This window comes from Antechinus flavipes, chromosome 2, assembly GCF_016432865.1.
Source record: "Antechinus flavipes isolate AdamAnt ecotype Samford, QLD, Australia chromosome 2, AdamAnt_v2, whole genome shotgun sequence".
Taxonomy (NCBI): Eukaryota; Metazoa; Chordata; class Mammalia; order Dasyuromorphia; family Dasyuridae; genus Antechinus; species Antechinus flavipes.
This window is the reverse complement of record NC_067399.1, coordinates 589,174,092-589,197,655: the sequence shown is the minus strand read 5'-3', so window position 1 is coordinate 589,197,655 and position 23,564 is coordinate 589,174,092. Positions and strand designations below refer to the sequence as shown.

Sequence of the window (23,564 nt, the reverse complement as noted above, 5' to 3'; positions counted from 1 at the left end):
CCCCTCCCTCTCTTCCCCTTAACAAGTTATGAATTGCCCTGCTTCCACTAGTCAATGTAACTCCTAATTGTATTCAACAAAATTATTGAACATTCTGTCAGCTACTGAATAAATTAACTAGGCAGCATGATATAGTGGAAAAAGCATTTATTCGAGAGATTCTAGCCCTGGCTCTGTCCCTTGCTATTGGTATTGGTTTTGGCAAGTCCCTTTACTTTTCTGGGCCACAGTTTCCATGTTTGTAAAAATAAGTGCATTGTGTTAGATAAGTTTTAAGAGCTCTTGAAGCTCTAACATTCTATGATCCTATGACACATACTTCCTCACTCAAAATTATAAAAACAAATGTTAAAAATTGTTTTTGCATGTAACTGAGGAAAAATAAAATATTAAATAATTTTAAAGAAAAAGAAAGGAGTGCCCCAAAACAGCAACAACAACTATTTCTTTCTATACACATAGACATATTTATATGTGTGTTTATGTGTATACTTCCTCCCAGCTCTGTCATTTACTATATCTGTGTGATTGGGCCCAGTCATTTCATTTCTCTGGACTTCAGTTTCCTCTTCTGTAAAATGAAGAGGTTGAACTAGATTGTCTCTAAGTTTTCTTTCAGCTATAAACATGATCTTATCATCCTCCTAACTCTAAAACCCTATTACTCTATAAGTCATCTGAGCCTTAGTTTACTCATCTGTAAATTAAGGAGAAGCTATGTAATTACCTCTAAATCCTGTGACTCCAGGGAAATTCAGTGTAGAATGCTGAAAAAAAAATTGTGCAAGCCTGGAATTAATGCTACATTGTGGAAATGCATGTGCTCTTTTCCCAAAAAAAACCTCTCCTAAACTCTTAGAAAATGTCTCATTCAACAGGTTGGACACTATCTCCTATGCTTGGGATTTTGAAGATTTTAAAAAAAATGAAGAGAGGCAGGAACATTTAATTAGTTTATTTCACATTTGATCTGTAAACTTTTATTTTTTTAAAAATATGTATTATTAGTAACATCTGATGACTTTGTTTTCCCCATTTGGTGAAATATGGTAGCAGTCCTTGAAGACTCAATATTGAAAAACATGTGTATAAATGCTGATGTAAACATTTGTCTTAGACCTTCACACCCCACCTTCTGAGTTTATAAACAATATGGTCTGATCAAGGAAAGAAGAAAAAGGACAACACTTTTGATGCTGAGAAACTATTTTGTCAATAACTATACAATTTGGCAGGCAGAACCAATTGTCTCTTCACACTGTTTAACTTGGGCAGGTTGTAACAAGGTTTCTTTGCCCACATAATTTCTATCCCTCTGTCTCTTAAGGCAGGAGTTAAAGTGCTCCCTCCTCCCTATTAGTCAGTGTCCACTGGTGAGGGTTTCCATATACTATATATAAACATATTTATTCTTCAGGCAGTTGCTTTCATGGTGAAAAAAATAAGAGTGATGAATCCTGTTTTCAAGTGAAAATTTGAGGCTGCAGTTCTGAGAATGAAATAATTATGATATAGAGAGGCTCAAGGTAAGTCAGAAGGAGTTTCTTTAACTCTGCCTTGATTTATTACTGTAATATTTACACAGGAAAAGGCAATTATGCTGATAGGCACAGGGAAAATGTACAGAAATGTTTCCCTGTCAGGAAATATCAAACCACATCCAGATCCACAGGAATAATCACCAGTTGCTGGTGAAGAAGACACTAGAGGATCTTTAAAAGGAGGGAGGGAGCAAAAAAATCAGTAACAACCACCTTACACTGCCAAAGGGTTTTACTCTCTAGGAGAGATAATGCTTCCTTCTGGCAGGTGAGTCCAGCAGTAGGAATTCAAACAACAATATCAACACCAATCAGTTACAACACAACACAGGTAACCCCATCTTTACTATTTTTAAGAGTGCAGATTTACAATCATGAAGGAAATGGGCAATTAGCCCTGGCAAAAAGCCTGGCTTCGACTGCCCCATTAATTCTTTGCAAGAATTCCAACTTTCTCTTTTCCCAAACACAAAGTGCAATTTGAGCCTAACTTCTGATGTCTGGGCCTGGGGTTAATGGGAAATACCTTTTGGAAAACAATACTGCTCTATGGAGTAGCATGCAGCCGAAGGTCAGCTGGAGGCCCTTATTTGGGGCCAGAAATGAACTGGAGAAAAGGAGGTTTTTCCAACTGGAACTTCACAATGAGTGAATACTAATGCTATCCACCCCTGGGAAGGCAAGCTGGGCTTGCAGAGCATCCCTTTTGGAAGTTTTGGAAGCAGGAAGGAGTCTTACTGGTTGTAGAGCCCTACACATCTGGGTTAGTCATGAGTCTCTTTACACAGAGCCAGGCGCCTGTGCAAGTACTGTTCTCATGGTATCATCTTTCTCCTACTCGAGTCCGCTTTATTGCTCTGCCCTGGGTCGGAGTATTTTCTTTCTCTCTGCCCGGTCTTTATTCCAAGGACTGAGACAGGACTTCGTCCCTAAAAGCAAGAATGCCTCCCAGCTTCCCGGTGATCCCTGGGGTGGAAAGAGACAGCAAGAGGTTGGGAAGGGCTGGGAGCACTGCAGGGTGTGAATGAGGAGTGGAGGGGATGGAGGCGTGTGGGGTAGTAGCTTCAGTTCACACGATGCGCTTCCTATCCACTCGGCAGAGGATTTTCTTGAAGGCCCGGCGGAAGTCGTGGTTGAAAATAGTATAGATGACCGGATTGAGTGAGCTGTTGCAGTAACCAAACCAGAAGAAGAACTTGAAGAGGGTGGGGGGGACGGAGCAGCAGACTGCGGTGAGCGTGTAGGTGAAGAAGAAGGGAAACCAACAGACTACAAAGACCCCAATGACCACGGCTAGCACAAAGGTGAAACGCTTCTCGCGGTTCTGGCGCCCTCGCCAGCGAGACGCTTTGGCGCCCCGCTCTTCCTCGCCCCCTCTCCGGGGCAGGCTGTCACCAGGCTTCACCTGGCTCATTTTTGTCTTGCTCTTTCCCCTGGGGGGCCGCTCCCCTTTTCGAGGACCAGTGGGGCCCGGCGTCTGCTCCGGGTGCTCTGATGAGGAGCTTTCCTCCAAGTCCAGTCCGTTCACCTCCCTCTCGGTTGGGACTGGCTCTCCCGCCCCGTTGAGCTTGGCAGGCAGAGGTTGGTCTTCCCCACCTCCCCGGTCTGGAAGCCCGTTGGGACGGCGCTCAGCAGCCTCGCTGCCTTCGCTGCGCCGGCTGGGCGGCACCCTGGTGCGACGCTTGGCGATCTGGTAGATACGTACGTATACTAGGATCATGATGAGGCAGGGGGCAAAGAAAGAACCGATGCAGGAGGAGATAACGTACCACTTTTGATCGTTGATCTCACATAAGGGCTCCACTTGCTTGCCACCTCCCTTCTTCTCGATGGAGATGAGGGGTGGGAAGGAAATAACAGCCGAGATGACCCACACAGTGAAGATGATGGCCTTGATACGTCTGGGTGTCCGCTTCAGGTTGTACTCGATCGCTTGAGTGATAGACCAGTAGCGATCTAGGCTGATGGCGCACAGGTGCACAATGCTGGACGTGCAGAAGAGCACATCTAGGGCCAGATAGATTTCACACCACACCTTGCCGAAGTACCAGTAACCCATCACCTCGTTGGCCAGTGAGAAGGGAATGACCAGCGTGGCTACAAGGATGTCAGCCGAGGCCAGAGACACTAAGAACAGGTTCTGGGGTGCCTTGAGGGCTCGACTGGTGAACACTGCGATGATGACCAGCACGTTGCCGAACACAGTTAACAGCATGAGCAGCCCAGCCAAGCTAACCAGGGTCAGGGTCACCTGCAATGAATAAGGGGTCTGCCGCGATCCCCCACCCGGTTCAGTTCCGTTTAAGCTTCCATTGCCTGAGTCCGGCTGAAGGGACCCCATAGGGGCGAAACTCCCCTCCGCCAGCGGGTGATCCCGGTGTAACATGAAAACAAACTCCTCCTCCCCTCCACTCAGTCCCAACTCTGTCTTTTTTCTCCGGGATTTCAGTTCTCTTCCCCTACCCCCACCCCCACCCCGAGAAAGCTCTCGGTGGCTCACATGGGGCGCTGCTATCTGGGGGAGGGGATTCAGAAAGGCAGTGTGTGGGGAAAGAGAGGAGGGAATTGGAGAAGTGCTATGAATAAAACTAGCAGCCCATGGTCTCAGTCTTCTTATCCCGCAGCAGCTACCGGGGAGATCACAATATCCCCCACCTTACGGTGGTCTTGGTCTCCTCTTTCCCTTTTTCACCCACTCCCTACTCGTAAATCCAAGTTTTATTTCCAAACGCAAGGCCAAGCAGGAGGAGAAATCCTGATTCTCCAAAGAAAAAAGAGATAAGGGGAGGGGAGAAAAAGGAGAATCTGCCCTTTTTATTTGGAAGAATGGACAAGAAATGTATGGCTTTTTCACTTCAGATCTGGAGTGGAAAGCAAGTCTCTCTTACCGTGGTGAAGGTTGCTCAATAGGAACCCCGCCCCCCACTCGGGTCTCAGAAAAGGGGTCTGGGGGCTCCGGTGTTGCCAGGAAGATAAGAAGGAAGGAGAGAAAACTGATCTCTGCTTTCTAAAGTCCTTTAAGCTGTTAGTGGATTTCTCTTCTCCTTCACAGGATACTGATACAGGGAAGGCCCACGTTAGCTTCTTTCTCTTCAGATCCCCTTCTCAAGATCTCCAACTTGAGCGCCCCAATGGATTGTACAGGTGTACCTTGAAGACTCCCCAGCGGCACTGGAAAATTGGGCATAAGACACGGGGAGCGAGAAGTGGTCTCCTTCCTCAACTTGTCTGAAGAAAAACTGTCCTTTGTTAGCTGTGGCCCCGGCGTTCTTCTGCGCCCGGGCGCTGCCTAATCCAGCGCCAAGGTTGGTTGGACAGCACCTTAGGTCGGATCTCAAGTTGAACGCGGACTGGACCTTGTTGGGAGTGGGGCGAGTGAAACAAGAGTCAGAGAGGAGTGAGGGGTGCAGGCTGGATGTCCAGGGAGCCAGGACAGGGCGAGCCTCTTTGCGTCTCCAATAGAACTGGAACTAGTGCTGTTGTCTTCCCTCACAGTGGACTGGTTTTATAGCCCCAAGATCAAGCCGGCGTTGCTGAGCAGCCAGCGTCAGTCCCCACGTGGGAACCCGACCCTCCTCCGCCCCCTTCCCGCCCCATTCCCTCCCCTCTCTCTCTCCTCTCTTCTTTCTCCATCTCTGCTCTTTCTGCTCCCTCTCTCCCTCTTCCCCTCCCTCACGTCTCTCTCTCTCTCTCTCTCTCTCTCTCTCTCTCTCTCTCTCTCTCTCTCTCTCTCTCTCTCTCTCTCTCTCTCTCTCTCTCACCACTACATCCCTGCACCCCTCTTGGGGACCAGACTTTTGAAGAGCTATTCGAGGTAACGGGAAACGAAAAACAGAAGGTGAAGAGAGATAGGAATTAGGACTGGGTCTCCTGGTGGAACTGTGAGTACGCACAGGTGGCCAAGGCATTTAGACGACTCAGGTCCGAGATGAGAATGCTGAATCTAGATAAGTAGGAAGTCGAGCACTGGGTAAAACCAGAAGTAGTCATCTCGCTCCGGGGCGTCTCAGATGATTATACAAGAGGGATCCCCAGCGGTCAAAGGAGAGGGAAATACCCCTCTACCTTGTGGTAAGTGGAACCAATATGTACCCGGTGTAGCCTCAGGGAAAGAAAGAGGAAGCCACGATAACCCATTTTCGCAGTTAAGTACTATATCTTTTTCTTCTGCTCTCATACCCTCTAGACAGGAACAGGCATCTTCTGGCCATCTCCAGCTGAGGTGGATCAGGCAGCTGGATGTTGGATGGTAGAAGAGGTTTGAAGGTTCAAGACCACCGCCTCTATTCTGCCTACCCTACCCGGGGAGGGAAGAAGGACTAGCGGAAGAGAGAGTGTTGATTAGAAGCTGTTAGAACTGATAGTAATTATCCACCCCAGGAGGCTGGGGGCATTGAGAAGCTTTAAGTGGACCAGGGAGGGATCTAGCAGTCTCTTTGAAATCTAAAGGAGTCCGCGCTCTCATGTACAGAGTGAGGGAGCACTGACACCTGCTGGCGGCTCGCGGACAGTGCTGAAGAGTTTTATACACAGGATTCTGGAAGGACCTGAGAATCCCACCATGCATAATCAAGGCTTCCCTTTAAGATCTCCCACGTTTAATAATAATAATAATCCCTAAAGGAAGGTGGTTTTCTGTTTTAAAATAACATTGGAATATGTTTTTTCCTACTTTCCTTTTTTTTGCCTCAGTAATGGTATTATTTATACATAAATAAATATCTTAAAAAGAGAATATATTCTAGCTTTATGGTCACTTTAAGGTTCAAGAGGGGACTAAGATGCTGTAGAAATAGTCCCGAATTCAGACAACTGGAAGTTACTTGCAACATGATGGTGTGACCTTGGACAACTGATCAGCAAATATTTATAGAGTACCTATTATGTGCTAGGCCAGGTATTAATAATCAATAAGTATTTATCATACACCTACAATGCTGATTAGGACTTAGGAACAAAAAGACAAACATGGGAAATATTCTCCACCCTCAAGAATTTATGGTCTATATTCCATGGTGGGAAATTAAGTGGTCAAAAAAGGACTTTTTTACATGATAGTTAAATATCAACAGAAATATCACATTATCTTCCACTTACCTTGTGATTTCTATGTTTTTCAGATGGACAGATTAAGTATGTTTAAGGCATGGGAGAACATGAGGTGCCAGCAGGAAAGAGTTGTTAGAAAACAGAAAGTAGTCCTGAGGGACTATTAAACCAAGGGCAGTTTCCAAAATCTTATAATGTGAAGTACCAGATGATCTGCTTGAAACCACTTGTCTAGCATGTTTTGAACAGTGTTCTGTCTAGGGAGTAGAGGTTGAATTAAGTGACCCCTGGATATCTTCCTATGCAGACTATGGTAGTTGCTCATGTTCTTTCCTAGTCGGTCCTCTCTCTCCCTAACCTCCCTGATACTTTCCTGGGCTCCATCATTCTTACAGTCCCCCTAGGCTCACTGATTGTCATCCTAGACTTCTTATTATTTCTCACTCTCTTAGTTGTCAATTTCATCTTTGCAACATCTCTCCAAAATGCTCCCTTATCTTCTCTGACATATATACTATTCTGGCAATATTCTTCATCATCTCCTGCTTGGACTATTGCAATAGCAGGTTTCATGTCTCTCCCTTCTCCCATCATCCATTCAACTATCAAAATGATTTTTCCTAGCGTACAAGCCTTGACCATCCCATAGCTCCTATTTCATAAACTCTGCTGGCTCCCTATTGCCTGCAGCTTCGAATATAAAATCCTTTGATGTTCAATGCCCTTCATAACCTATGCCCAGTCTTTCCAGTCTTTTTTCAGTCTTTTTACACTTTAACACCACCATATATTCTTTGATTCAGTAACACTGGCTTATTGGTGTTCCATGAATAAGACACTCCTACTCAGCTCTGGGCATTTTCTCTAGTTGTAGTACATGATCTCCTTCCTCATTTCTACTACCTGGCTTCCCTAGCTTCTTTCACATCCCAACTAAAATCCTATCTTCTATGGGAAGCCTTTCCCAAACTTTCTTAATTTTAAAACTCCTTTCCTCTCGTTATTTCCTATTTATGCTGCATATAGCTTATATATGAATCTTTGTTGGCTTGCTGACTCCTCCGTTAGTTTCTAAGATCCCAAAAAATTTTTTCCCAGCACTTAGTACAGTACCTTTCACATAGTAGACACTTAATAAATACTTATTGACTGACTATGATCGATAGAACATAGGAGCTCCCTGACTCTGTCCTCTATGATATTTATTAATAATAGCCATATATTTGTCCAACTTAAGTATTTTTCAAAGTGTTTTCATATGTGTGATCTTATTTAATTCATACTCCTTGCTGTGCAGTCTCTTAGACATTGTTTATCTAGAAAATAACAAATAAGACAGCAATGTTTCCATTGGAACCATAACTTGGAATTCTTGTGTTAAGGTTTGTATCACAAATCATGACTGGGGAAACTGACAGCAAACATAAGGGATCCTATTCCTTGGAAGAAAAGGAAACCTTGAAATAGTAGTGTAAGGCTGCTGCTAGATCAGTGCACAGCTAAGACATAAGCAGGCAGGGGAGAAGACCAACATTCCTTCTGGTAGCTTTCTATTTTAACTAATTATTCTTACTAACCAGGTGCTAAGCACTTTAATTCTACAATGCTGAAGGATTACAAGTGCTATAAGTCTAATTTTGGTACCTTCAAATTGTAGCTCATTGCTCTGGGACAAAGTCCTTGTTGACCCATTCTAGTTATGGCTCTGATTTTCATCTTCACAGGCTATTTTCCCTCCTGAGTTTGTATCCTGAGAACTGTTTCAGCTCCCTCCTCTGGAGCACACACAGAGAACTAACAATGCTCAGAATCTCCCGACTTCCATCATTTTCTGACTGGTTCTGAACTATTCTATTAATCTAGTCACAGCATGATAAAGCTTTGATTTACTTGTAAGGCTCATCAGATGCAAGAGGCTGGGGCATTTCTCTTGACCTAACTGAAAAAACACAATGTTGCCTATCCATACAGAAGTACAAAACTCACCAAGGATACCCAATCACAAGAAGGAATATTGAGAGAAAAATCAAAGCCAGAGTTATATTAGATATATCACTTTATTAAAGACTAGAGAGCAAGACCTGGGAAAGTTAAGTTCATTGCTTTACCATCCTCCCCTTATTCCTACCCAAGACTGATTGATATATTTTTTTAAATTAGAAATTTACATCCAGTCCTCTCCTTTCTATTATTTCAGATCCATAAAGGGAAATAAAGACAATCAGGCTATACATTTGCCTTATCCTAGAACTGTTCCTTCTAGCTGATGCATATCCTTCAATAGCCCTGCTTTTCTAACAGTCAGCTGCCTTCTCATTAACTCGCCTATTTAAAGTGCTGTCTGCAGAAAAGAGTAGAGTAAGCATTCAAGGAGCTAGGAGCTCAAGAATGAATCCTTCTCTTCCTAGAGAAGACCCCTTTTAGCTTGGTATGGAACACAGAAATCAATAGCTTGAAGATTCCCAGTCAACCACTTTGTATGCCCTCTGGAAAGTTTAAATGAAGGAAACTGTCTTTCTACTGATAAGAATCAGGAAGAGACATGCTGAACAGGGAGACATTCCTCAAAAAACCCAAATCGGCTTCTTGGCCTGAAGATGAATGTTTGCTGTTAATCAATGACCATCAATTAATATGGCTTCACCCCATTTCTGAGGACAGCTAGATATTTACTTTAAATGAATTAGGTAATTAAATTATAATCCCCATTCAATAGAGGAAAACAATAAACAAAATACCGAGCTTCTGAATCACTGCATGAAAAGCAGCATAGTGCAATGGAAAGGATGTTTGCTCTGTGTTCAAATCTCTCTCCTGATGTTTATACTACATGCATAACACTGGATAGATTCCATAGCCTTCTTGGGCTTCAATTTCTTCACGTGCAAAATTCAGGGGTTAGTTTAGATGGCATCTAATATCATTTTCCTCTCTTAATCTGTGACCCAATAATCCAAGGCTTCCTGTGGAGATAAGAGCCAGCCACTGCCCAACCAAGACTTTCCCAAAGAAATCCCCTGCCACAGAGGGATGTTACATTAATAAAGGTTTAGTAGTTCTCAGTGGGTACTATGCTAGAAGTGCTATCTGCTCTCCTCTTCATAAAGCAGTTGGTGGTGCAGTGGATAGAGTATTGGACCTGGAGTTAGGAAGACCTAAATTGAGTCTTAGGTACTTATTAGTTGCATGTCAGCAGGCAAATTATCTAACTTCCATTTGCCTCAGTTTGCTCAACTATAAAATGGTAATAATAATAGCACCTACCCTATAGAATTATTGACTCTCAAATGAGATGGCACATATAAAGTGTTTCTTCTTCTCCCCTCTTCATGAAAGGAAAAAAGACCAAATAAGTGACAAGGAACAGAGGTAGTGGTCTCAACATTGAAATATCTGTAGTTTGAGTATAGGTTGGAAAGCTCAGAGGATGAATAGAGGTAAGGGATAGAACTGACAAAACAGAATCCAGAACCAGTATTTCCCATGTCCCAGATTTTTTCTCCTATCATGCTGCTTTGTACCAATGATGATGGATAGCACTCTATCCATCAGTGATAGGTTTAGAGGCATTTCCTCATTTCCTACCTGGCTATACTCATTTTTGAACTTCTTTGGCTTTTTCAGCAAGCTCTAATATGGGGCACCTCCTTCTCCTTTTCATCTTTCTTTGATGTGACTTCCTGTTAGAATGTAAGCTCCTTGTGGACAGAACTTTTATTTTTATATTTGTATCCTTAATTCTTAGCATAGTCCCTGGCACAAAGAAGGTATTTAATAAATATTTACTGATTTCTTGAGTCAGGAAGATATGCATCAAATCTGGTTCCAGACATTTACTAATTATGGGATCTTTGCAAAGTCAATTAACCTCTGTCAACATCAGTTTCCTCATTTGTAAAATAAAAAGAATAATAGTACCTGCCTGTTGTGAGGATAGCATGAGGTAATATTTGTAAAATGGTTTGCAAATCTTAAAATGCTATAAAATGCTTGCTATTATTATTGTTTCCATATAGGAAGAAATTATGACACTATGGTAATGTTTATGGGGATACTTTTCCTATTGCCATTTCTCTCTCCTCTAGCTTCAACAGAATCACAAGAGATCCACTTATTCATTCAACAATAATTTATTTAGACATAATGTGCTAAAAAGGGACTATGTAAATACTATTTACATGAGGGAACTCTGATTCAGACTGAATACTAACAAGCTTAGCTACCAATTCACCCTATTAAATTGGATAAGATATCTCATTTCTCTTCACTTTTATAAAGTGGAAAATTTGTCAGTGTTTTTCTTTGTAAATTGGCAAAGATTTTTATCGACCCACTTCACAAGGTTACTATAAGGATGAAATAACATAAAGTAGGAGAAAACGCTGTCATCCTAATAGGGAAATCCTTTTATGAAACATTTTCCACCAATGCAGATGAGTAACCTATCTGAAACTTATAATTTAAGAGAGTTGTCCAGGGACAATGATGGCTTATTTAAGTTCCCTACTAGCACACAACTTGTAAGTGTCAGAGATAAGACATGAAGAAGGTTTTTCTAATACCAACACCAGCATTCTATTCACTAACTTGGACTACCTCCACAAACCACTATACAAATTACTATCACTATTATCTAGCTCTTAAAGACTGACCAGGAAGGGTTCCTAGAATTTTTTTTTCAGAATTGAGTTAATGTAATTGCCTCAGTCAGCAGCAATATTACTGCCTGTTCTTTTTTAATAGATTGGCTGAAAAGGAGTTGGGGAAAAGGACTCTTGGAAGGGTGGAGTTTATTCTGTTGGAACTCTTAGCTAGGTACGCAATTTAGCAATAAAAGAAAGCTATCTAAAGAAAATAATCTGTTCTAGAATTACCGCTGTGGTTAAGGTATTGCTACCTGTTAGGCAACACCCAAATGTATCTTTGCTACTCCCTCTTATTACAAGAATGGTTTGATTGAGAGGGAGGAGAGGGGGTAGATAGAACAACTACAGTTAATTGCTCACTTGTTTTTCAAGGGCTCGGCAGTCTGAACAAAGCACACAAACCTATTGCCTTTAGCTCCCAGCCTACTAGTGGCAGCTCCTTGCAAACAAGAGTTTGATGTCAGGGATGAGAAAACCATACACCCAATATGAACATGGGAAACAGTGTGTTCCTACAAAGGCTTATGCCATAGACACAGCTAGAAATGAAAATTTAACCAAGCTGGAAACATTTGTCATTTCCCTGCATTTCTGAGTCAACAAAGGAATAGGAAGGAAGAAAAAAACAGTGGAAAAAAAAAAAGAAGAATAAGAGACCATTGCTTTCTCTAAGCTATTACTTTTTAATCTCAGACTTGTTCCCTTCTCTGTTAAAACTGTTCTGTATTGTTACTGAATATTGGTGCAAGTCAGGGTGCCTGCATTAGCTCCTGGGAACTATAATGGGGGTGCCAAATTTATCATCTTCCCATCATAGTGTTTCATATTTATTCAATTCTTTGCTTGCAGATAAAATGTTTCCAAGCTCACAAAAAAGATATTTTCACCTCTTCTTCCCTGCTTCTAACAAGTATTGCTATATTATTTCTTATATTGGTAAACTTTTTATTGATCTTTTGGTTTTGTGCCACCTTTTATTTTTAACATGTTCCTCCCTCCCTTCTTCCTCACTCGCTTTAAAAGCCATTACATATTTAAAAAAGGAAAAATAAAAAGTGAAGAGCAGTTATGCAAAACTCATCACCTCGTTTGTCTAACAATATAAACAATGTTTGCACCCACACCACCATACTGCTGCAAAGAAGGAAGGAAAGGGGAGGGAGGAAGGGAAAGAGGGCTATTTTTTCACTTCTTTGGGGCCAAGATTGTTTTGGCCAGGGTTATTGTTCTCTCCACTTTTGTTGTCCTTGGTTTGTTTACCTTTCATTGAATCAGCTCAGATGTCGTCCCATGTTTCTCTAAATTCTTCCTATTTATCTTCTTATAGAAGAGTAATTTTCCATTAAGTTCACATACCATAATGTATGTAACTTGTCCTTTAACTCTGCTGTCCTCTGTATCTAAAGTCTTTGAAAAGGTTGTCTACAGCAGGTGCTTCCATTTTCTCTCCTCTCACTCTTTGTGAGTTAGTGGTTAGGACCAGTTAGAACGTAGCTTCTGAGCTTAACATTTCATTGAAATTTCTCTATCCAAAGTTACCAATGATTTAGTTGCCAAATATTCTCTCAGTCTAAATTTTCTTTTATCTCTCTGTAGCCTTTGGTTCAGTTGACTAACCATTTCTTCTTAATACTCTGTTGTTTCTAGGTTTTCAGAATACCTAAAACCACTTTTTCTCATTCTCTTCTGCTGGGTCCACATTCAGATCATTTCTTTTAATCATCAGTGTCCCATAGGGCTCCACCCTGAGTCCTCTTTTCTTCTCTTTCTATACTACTTTACTTGGTGATCTCATCAGCTTCCATGGATTTTAATTATCATCTCTATGACTGTCAGTTTTCAAATCTACCTGCTCCTGCTCCAACTTCTTTGCTGACCTTTATTCTTGGATCTCTAACTGCCCTTCAAATATCTGAAATTGGACATCCTTCAAACATCTTGAACTCAATATATCCAAAAAGAAATTCATATCTTTCCTCCTAACCATCCTCTCCTTCCTTATTAAGTATATAGGGTAATACCATCAGCCCAATCCCTCAGGCTCTCAAATTAAGGGTAATTCTCAATACCTCACTATATCTCACACCCCCTTCCTATATTTAATCTGCTATCAAAAGCTATCTATTTCACCCCTGTAATATCTCTCAAAATTTCCCCCTTCAGTCCTCTGACAGTGCTGTCACTCTGATAGAGGCTCTCATCTCCTTATGCTTAAACTATTACAATTGACTGCTGGTGTGTCTACTCACCTCAGGTCTCTAATCACTCCAATCAATTATTCAGCCATTAAAATGATTTTCCTAAATTACAAGTCTGATCATGTCACCCTTCTATTCAAAAAAAAAATCTTAGTTGTCCCTATAACCTCCAGGATTAAATAGAAAATCCTCTGTTTGGCATTCAAAAGGCTGTTATAATCCAGCCCCTTTCTACTTTTGCAGTCTACTTATACTTTACTATCCACCATGTATTCTTTGATCCAGTAACATTGCCCTTCCTTGCTCTTCCATAAACAAGACATTCTATCTTCTTTCTCAGTGCCTTTTCACTGGCTGTTTGCTATGCCTAAAACGCTCTCCTTTCTTATTTCTGCCTATTGCCTTTCCTGGCTTTCTTTAAACACAACTAAAATTCCCAATAGAATTTTAACCATGCAAATAACTATGTACAAACAAGTTATATACAAGATAAATTAGAAATAATCAATAGAGGGGAGATACTAGAATTAAGGGGAATTTGGAAAAGCTTCCTGTAGAAAGTAGGATTTTATTGTTTATATAATTATTTTGTTAAAATTTCCCAATTATATATGTATGTGAATAATATGAGATTAGGGATATAGATAGCCAGAAAGGAAAAATCACCCCTTGTCCAGTATGTACAAGTATATTCACAACTATGTGACAGATTTGAGGCAGGGCGGGGCGGGGAGGGGGGGAGAGGGGGGAGAAAAACAGTTTGATAATGACCCACCCATTTCTCTATAACAAAATGAAACTTCCACAATGATAATCTGAAAACTACACTATCCAAAATATAAAGGAATACACTCCATATTACCGTGATCAAATATGAGCTTCTATAATATACACACTCTAGAAAGGAAGGAGAACAGGACCACAGGCCAAAAATGAGAAACCTATTCAACTCCAATTTTGCTTTACCCACCTATAAAATGGAGAGGTTAGATCAGATCATCACTAAGATCTTCTCTACTAACTGACATTTTATGATTCAAAGAATTTCTAGGAAAAAGAATGGCTCCTAAGATAAAAAAAGAATAGAATAATTGATATATAAAGTAAAAATAAGCACTTCTATATCTGAAATGTATTCTTTTTTATCTGTGCTTCTTAGAATTCAAATTTCCTTAAATATTGTCCCTACCAAAAAAATCTATCCTGAATCCCTCAATTGATAGGCCCCCCAAAAATTGCTTTGCATTTACTTATTAGATATTTTGTAATTATTTATCTGTGTATATATTATCTTCTGTCATTTTTGTCTTTGTAAGCTAAGCACTTTGCAAAGTGCCTGGTGAATAATGAATATTGAATGATTAGTTGCGGAATAAATGAAGAGATCATCTAGCAACCTTTAAGTAATTTTAAACTTCCAGATCATAATGAACTAAATTTCCAGATAGTAGAAGAATATTCATATATGATCTTCAAGCCCCTATAGTTATATTATTGCTAAAAATCATGATGAATTAAAAAGGTGCCAAATTGGAAGTTTACTGTTGTTTGGATCTTCAAAAGCAGCAAAAGAATGAATTCCAGATGCTACAGGAGAATATGAACCCCATCCCTTCCAAAAATTTTAAATGGCTATTTTGCCAAATGATTTATGAGATGTCAGCATAGTTTCATCAAGAAGAGATCTTAATAAATTAACTTCATTTCTACTTTTCATGAGAATGCCCAACCTTTTGTCAACTACTGACAAAAAGTGAATCTTTTTGTCTCTTAACAATTCAGTTTCTCCAGCTGTCCAACAGAGGAAGAAAGTCCAAAGGTAGAATCATTTTGTCTGCTGTAAAGAAAGATGGATTTGGGATCAATCGTTGGGTTTGCATCTTCGTTCTTTCATTTACTGCCTGTGTATACCTGGGCAAATAACTATGGGCTTTAATTTCTTAGTTAATAAAATGGAGGGGACAGTGAACTTAATGACTCTAGAGTCCCCTTCAACTTCAAATTATGATCCTAAATTTTGCTTACATTCTCTAAAAGACTAGAAGGATTGAGAACAAAATAAGGTTTGAGAATGGGGCCAAAAAGCTCACCTAGAATTATTGTTATTAACTACCATTTTGATCTTATGCAAATCACTAGCCCTCTATGAGCCTCAGCTGCCTCATCTGTAAAATGAAGGGAATCAACTAGATTATATCTAAAGTGACAACTTTGAAATTCTATGATTCTATACTGATATTCTATTCTCTTTCCTTATCAGCTGCTATCTACTTTAAAGTAAGAAAAGTAGGAGGATGAGGATAAAAAGAATGGGAAGAACAAAGGAGAAAATGGAAAGAAAGAGGGAAGATAATTAAGGCTACCAAGAGAACAACAGCATTACTATCTCTTTCCTTAAGCTCTGGGACAGAATTTTTTAAGGAGAGCCTTATTTTGCTTACTGTAGAAGAATCCAAGTTTAAAAAAAAAAAAAAAACACTGGTGCCTCACTGTAATTTCATGAAGTAGGCATAAACTGGGCACCAAGAAGCCATGTAAAGGCATCTGACATTTGTGGCACTTAGGTGTCCCAGTGGATAGAGCACCAGTTCTAAATTCAGGAGTATCCAAATCTGGTCACTGGAGTATTTCAATACCAGTCCAAATCCTGATTGTGGGTGAGGAGGGATGGGATGGAACTCATGAAGATGGTCAAAACAGGAGTTCACTTATTCAGAATTCCCTCAGTCTTATATACCCTAATACTCTTATATAATTATAGCACACTGTGTATGTGCTAACTGTATACTGTGCCTTTGGGAGACCACATAAACAACTTACTATTGTGTGTAGATGTCTCTTTACCATTTAGTATAACTCTGTTTTAATTACAACACAGATTGTCACACCCCCTGACTTCTCAAGAAGTCTGAGAGGCTCCTAAGGGGGATGGGGAACCAATCCAGACAAGACAGCCAGTTCCTTGGCTGGGCCGGAGGGGTTTATATCTCACCCAGAGTTTCCTCACTATCTGTGACCCTCTACACAGGAAGACCTGAATTCAAATATAGCCTCAGTCACTTGACACTTACTAACTGTATAAACCTGATCAATTCACCTAATTCCACCCCCTTATCAAATAATAATAATAATAATAATAATAATAATGTGGGCTTCTTGTAATCAGCACATCCATTTCCTGTTCATTAAATCTTTGCTTGGTACTAAAGGTAGAAAGTTTATTAAACCTATATCCCAGATAAAGAGATAGAGACATTAAAAAATTAAAGGACTTAGTCTGCTCTTGAAATGAAAGGAATGAGTAGTAATAGTAATTAGTCTGAGTTCCATCTTTGGTAGCTGTTTCCTAAATGGTTGAATACTCCATGTTGCTTTTCAGCAGCTAAGAATTTGGGGATTTAACTTATTCTGGCTGGGGACTCAGCTATCAGCTGTTTTAAACTGTTTCTAAAGACATCTCATTAATTTCTCTGCTTAGTACCAATAAAGCTTAAACAGAGAGCTGAGTGAAGCAGATGATGTCTTCATGTTAATGGAAACTAAAGTTTCTGTGTGGAACCAAACATCACCCAAATTTCACAATGATTGTAAAATTATGGTTTTCCAGGCTTTCAAGAAAAAAATGGTCAATTAAGAAAAAGTTTCTCAATCAACTCTAATGCTTCTACTTTTATTCTGAAGATCAATAAAAATTTCTTTATGCATCTAAAATACCTCAATGATATGTGGTTTATCACATATCACATCAGAGTAACCTGATGTGTGTGTGTGTGTGTGTGTGTGTGTGTGTGTGTGTGTGTATGTGTGTGTCCATTAATATGGGATTCTTTCCTCACTGATGAAGACAAATGGGCGTTGCATGAGGGGCAGTATTGGTGAGTAGGAGAGAAGAAAAATTCACTTTTCAGTCCTCTTGGGTTCTTCTGACTTCCAGTTTCAAGAAATGAATAATGCCAATCCCACTTCAGATTGCTGAAGATAGAAAAAGACTGTGGGAATAGGCTAATATGAGAAGCTAGCAATCTTCATCAGTTCCCTTACTTGTTTGTTACACCAAACACTTCAGTAAATTTTTCTCTGATTGAGATCAGTTTCTCTGGATTTCTCTTCATCTGTCTCTCCCTCTATCTCTGTCTCCACTGTCTCTCTGTCTCCCCCCCCCTTCCCCATGGGTTTCTTTTAATTTGCTGTTTGTATTCACTGTGGAGCTGGCATGTGGTTGGAAGTCAAATTTTGGATATAAAGCTTGGAGTCCTCTTTTCCCTATTAAGAAATAGCAATCAGGAGTTTAGTTGGAACTTGAAAACTATATCCCACAGACTAATAATATTTATAATATTTCTCCCATTTATCAAAGTATCCTTGAATAATATTCAAATCATTGGGGAGGCTACTAAAAGCACCGCATGATTTCCCCTTTTTAAATTGATTTATATCAGTCCAGGGTCGGTAGTAGTAATTTATGAATCTAATTTTTTCCAGGAATTTTTGTTAGGTCTTTCTAGGTAGTCAGGTAAAGAAGTGGAAAGCCTGGGCCTGACTTCAAATCCCACCTCAGACATGTACTAGCTGTGTGACTCAGGGAAAATCACCTATTTGCCTCAGTTTCTTCATCTGTAAAATGAGCTGGAAAAGAAAATGGCAAGGAGCTCTAATATTTTTACCAAGAAAACCCAAAATTAAATCACAAAGAGATAGACATGACTGAAATGACTGAATGACAACAATCTGATCTTAAATCTTTGGGTCAAACCCTAAAGATTACTGGGTATTCAGGGTTGTTAATAGTAATGATATTGTCACCTAAAGGATTTAAAGTTTCTTGGAGTAGAGGAATATTTTTGGAGTCAGAAAGAAAGTTCTGGAATTAGTGTGTTTATAGGATTGAGAGTTTCGTTCAGCACAGGGAAGGAGAAAAAAAAGCATTTTTTTTTTATTTTAAAAAATATTTTAACATTTATTTTAAAATTTTGAGTTCTAAATTCTCACTTTCCTTTTATATCCTCACCTATCCATTGAGAAGGCAAGTAATTTATAACATATGTGAAGACATAAAAAACATATTTCCACATTGGCCATATTGGAAAAAATGTGTGTGTGTGTGTGTGCATGCATGCAATTTCTCTCTCTGAATTGTAAATAGTATTTTTTATCATGAGGCCTTAGGAATTGTCATGTACTAATCAGAGTCAATAAGTCTTTCACAGTTGACTATCTTTCATTATGTTACTGTGTCCTAGTTCTGCTCACTTTGATTTGCATCAGCTCATATAAGTCCTGCCAAGTTTTTCTGAAACCACCCTTTTCATTATTTCTTTTTAAAATTTTTTTTGTTTCAAAAATTTTCCCAGTTTTCTGTTTGTTTTGTTTTTTTAAGTAAAGCTTTTTATTTTCAAAATATATACATGGATATTTTTTGGCATTCACCCCTACAAAACACTGTGTTCTAATTTTTTCCCTCCTTTCCCCCTCCCCAGTCAACAAGGGATCCAATATATGTTAATCACGTGCAATTCCTCTATACATATTTCCACAAACATCATGCTGCACAAGAAAAATAAGATTAAAAAGAAAAAATAGAAAGAAAACAAAATGCAAGCAAACCACAACAAAAAGAATAAAAATACTATGTTGTGGTCCATATTCAGTTCTCACTTTTCTCTCTCTGAATTTAAGCCAATTCTCTATATATGTTAGAAATGAAACCTTTATCAGCACCCTTGAATGTAATTTTTTTCCCAGCTTATTGTTTCCCTTCTAATTTTGTCTGCATTGGTTTTGTTTGTACAATAATTTTCAACTTAATATAATCAGAATTATCCATTTCACATTCAATAGTGTACTCAAGTTTTTCTTTGGCCACAAATTTTTTATTTCTCCAGAGATCTAGAGGTAAACTATCTTTTGTTCTTCCAATTTGCTTATAATGTCATTCTTTATGTCTAAATCATGAACCCATTTAGATCTTATTTTGGTATACAGTGTTAGGTATGGGTCAATGCCTAGTTTCTGCCATTTGTATTTCCACTTTTCCCAGCAGCTTGTTTTTCAAATAGTGAGTTCTTATCCCAAAGGCTGGGGGTCTTTGGGTTTGACCAACATTAGATTACTGTAATCATTGACTATTTTGTCCTGTGAACCCAACCTATTCCACTGATCAACTACTCTATTTCTTAGGCAGTACCAAATGGTTTTGATGATTGCTGCTTTGTAATTTAGGTCTAACAAAGCTAGGCCACCTTCACTTGTTCTTTTTTTCATTAATTCCCTTGAAATTCTTGACCTTGTTCTTTCAGATGAATTTTATTATTTTTTCTAGTGCTGTGAAATAATTTCTTGGGAGTTTGATTGGTGTGGCACTGAATAAATAGACTAATTTAGATAGTACTGTCATTTTTATTATAATCGCTCAGCCTACCCATGAGCACTTGATATTTTTCCAAGAGATTAGATCTGACTTTATTTGTATGGAAAGTATTTTGTAATTGTGTTCATATTGTTGACTTTGTCTTGGAAGGTAGACTCCCAAACATTTTATATTATTTATACTTAATTTAAATGGCATTTCTCTTTGTATCTCTTTCTGCTGGACTTTGTTGGTAATAAATAAAAATGCTGATGATTTACATAGATTTTGTGTCCTCCAACTTTGCTAAAGTTGTGAATTATTTCTAGTATTTTTAGTTGATTCTCTAGAGTTCTCTAAATATACTATCATATCATTTTCAAAGAGTGATAATTTGATTTCTTACCTACTCTAATTCCTTTAATCTACTTTTCTTCTCTTATTGCCAAAGATAATATTTCTAATACAATATTGGATAGTAATAGTGATAATGGGCAACCTTGTTTCATCCCTGATCTTATTGGGAATGGTCGTAGTTTATCCCTATTACATCTGATGCTTGCTGATGGCTTTAAAGAGATGCTATTGATCATTTTAAGGAAAACTCCATTTATTCTTATATTTTCTAATGCTTTTTCATAGGAATAGGTGTTAGATTTTGTCAAAAAAATTTTTCAGCATCTATTGAGACAATCATATGATTTTTGTTAGTTTGGTAATTGAATCAATTATGCTAATAGTTTTCCTAATGGTGAACCAATCCTGCATTACTAGTATAAATCTTACTTGGTCATGATGTATTATCCCTGGAATAATTTACTGTAATCTCTTTGCTAATATTTTATTTAAGATTTTTGCACCAATATTCATTAGGGAAATTGGTCTATAATTTTTTTTCTCTGTTTTGATTCTACCTGGTTTAGGTATCAGCACCTATATGTCTATGTCATAAAAAGAATTTTGTAGGACTCCTTCTTTCCCTATTTTTCCAAAGAGTTCATATAATATTGGAATTAATTGTTCTTTAAAGTGTTTGGTAGAATTCACATGTAAATCCATCTGGTACCGAAGGGAATTGATTAATAGCTTGTTCAATTTCTTTTTCTAAAATGAGATTATTTAAGTAATTTGTTTCCTCCTCTGTTAATCTAGGAGAGCTATATTTCACTTAAATTCATATTCACTTAGATTATCATATTTATTGACATACAATTGTATGTATGTATTGGCATACAATTAGGCAAAATAGTTCCTAATTATTGCTCCAATTTCCTCTTCATTGGTGAAAATTTCATCCTTTTCATTTTTGATACTAACAATTTAATCTTCTTTCCTTTTTCTGTTCAAATTAGCTAAAAGTTTACCTATTTTGTTTTTTTTTTCATAAAACCATCTCTTAGTTTTGTTTATTCAGTTTTTTCTTTCAATTTTATTAATCTCCCCTTTTATTTTCAGAATTTAAAATTTGGTATTTACTTGGGGATTTTTATTTTTTTCTTTTTCTAGCTTTTTTGTTGCATGCCCAATTCATTGATCTTTTATTTCTCTATTTTATACAAGTAAACATCTAGAGATATAAAACTTTCCCTAAGAACTGCTTTGGCTGCATCCCATAAATTTTGGTATGTTGTCTTATTGTTACTCCCTTCAATGAAATTATTGTGTCTATGATTTGTTGTTTCACCCACTCATTCTTTAGAATCAGATTATTTAGTTTCCAATTACTTTTTGGTCTATTTTCCCTGGCTCTTTATTGCATGGAATTCTTATTCCATCATGACCTGACAAAGATGCATTTACTATTTCTGCCTTTCTGCATTTGATTTTGAGGGTTTTTTTTTTTTTATGTCCTAATATATGGTCAATTTTTATATAGATTTCATGAACTGCCGAAAAAATAGTATACTCCTTTCTGTCTCCATTTAGTTTTCTCCAAAGATCTATCATACATAACTTTTCTAAAATTCTATTTGCCTCCTCAACATCTTTGTTATTTATTTTGTAGTTCAATTTATCTAGTTCTGAGAGAGCAAGGTTGAGATTCCCCACTAGTATAGTTTTGCTATCTATTTCTTCTTGCAGCTCTCTTAACTTCTCCTCTAGGAATTTGGATGCTATACCACTTGGTACATATATGTTTAGTATTGATATTGCCTCATTATCTATGGTACCCTTTAGTAAGACATAGTTTCCTTCCTTATCTCTTTTAATTAGATCTTTGCTTTTGCTTGATCTGAGATCAGGATTGCTACCCTTGCTTTTTTTTTTTTTTTTTTTAATTTCTCCTGAAGTATACTAGTTTCTGTGCTAGCCTTTTATCTTTACTTTGTATGTATCACTCTGCTTTAAATATGTTTCTTGTAAACAACATATTGTAGGATTCTAATTTTAATCCAGTCTGCTATCCACTTCCATTTTATGGAAGAGTTAAAATGACTAATCTTGCATTTCCTGCCATCTTATTTACCCCAAGTTATGATTTACTCTTTCCTTTCTCCCTTTCCCTCCTCCCCAATAGTTTGCTTCTAACCACCACCTCCCTCAAACAATCCTTTCCCTTTAACTCCCCCCCTTTTGCACCTTTCCCCTAGTACTTCTGTTTTCCCTTCTATTAGTCTTCCCCTTTCCTTTCTCCTTTCCTCTCCCATTTCCCTATAGGCTGAGACAAGTTTCTCTGTGAAGCCAAATATTGCTGATATTCTCTCTTTGAGCCAAATCTAATGAGAGTAAGATTCACACAATGTTCATCCCCTTTGCGTCTTTCCCTCAATTATAATAATTCTTTGCCTCATCATGAGATGTAATTTGCCATTTTCCTCTTTTTCCAGTACAATCCCTTTCCACCTCTAGTTTTTTTTTTTCATATTATCACAATAAAATCAAATTATACCCACACTTTTTATAAGGTATCTTTTAAGTATACCCATAACAGAAATATAGTTCTCAAAAGTTCTTTTCTTTTGACCTTTTTATGCTTCTCTTGAATTCTGTATTTGGAGATCAAACTTTTTGTTCGGCTCTGGTTTTTTCATCAGAAATAAATTCCCCTGTATCATTAAATGTCCATTTTTTCCCCTGAAAGATAATGTTCAATTTTGCTGGATAAGTTGATTTTTGGCTGCAATCCGTGTTCTTTTGCCTTTCAGATTATCAGATTTCAGGCCCTTCAATCCTTTAGGGTGGAAGCTGCTAGGTCCTGGGTAATCCTGATTGTGGCTCTCAATATTTGAATTGTTTCTTTTTAGCTGCTTGCAATAGTATTTTTCATCATCTGATAATTCTGAAATTTAGCTACAATATTCCTTGGAGTTTTCATTTTGGGATTTCTTTCAAGAGATGATCAGTGAATTTTTTCAATGGCTATTTTGCTTTCTGATTCTAAGACATCAGGGCAGTTTTCCTTGATGATTTTCCAAAAGATGATGCCTAGACTCTTATTCATCATGGCTTTCAAGAAGTCCAATAATCCGTAGGTTGTCTCTCCTAGAACTATTTTCCAGGTGAGTTGTTTATCCAGTGAGGTAATTTACATTTTCTCCTATTTTTTCTTTTGCTTCTGTTTGATTCTTGATGTCTTGTTAAGTCATTCATTTAACATTTGTTCAGTTCTAATTTTTAGTGAATTATTTTCTTCAGTTACCTTTTCTAACTCCTTTTGTATTTGGCCAATGGAATTTTTAAATGAGTTTTTTTGCTCAATGAATTTTTTTTTCCCATTTCACAAATTCTGTTTTTCAAGTTGTTTTCCATTTTGTCAAATCTATTTTGTAAGGAGTTATTTGCT

At 38.3% G+C, this 23,564-nt stretch overlaps 1 protein-coding gene and 1 long non-coding RNA gene across 2 annotated transcripts in view; one reads left to right on the top strand and one right to left on the bottom strand.

The window, feature by feature from the left end:
• Nucleotides 1–940: 940 nt before the first annotated feature.
• Nucleotides 941–4,436, bottom strand: ADRA2A (adrenoceptor alpha 2A). The gene has a single exon (XM_051981403.1). It carries the CDS (start codon nucleotides 3,925–3,927, stop codon nucleotides 2,611–2,613), a length of 1,317 nt encoding a protein of 438 aa, XP_051837363.1. The 5' UTR covers nucleotides 3,928–4,436; the 3' UTR covers nucleotides 941–2,610.
• An 867-nt stretch (nucleotides 4,437–5,303) lies between these two features.
• The window catches only part of LOC127551580 (uncharacterized), a 34,120-nt gene continuing 15,859 nt past the window's right edge, over nucleotides 5,304–23,564 (top strand). The window contains exon 1 of the long non-coding RNA XR_007951127.1: nucleotides 5,304–5,612. This is a non-coding gene — a long non-coding RNA (uncharacterized LOC127551580). The remainder of the gene's footprint in view (nucleotides 5,613–23,564) is intronic.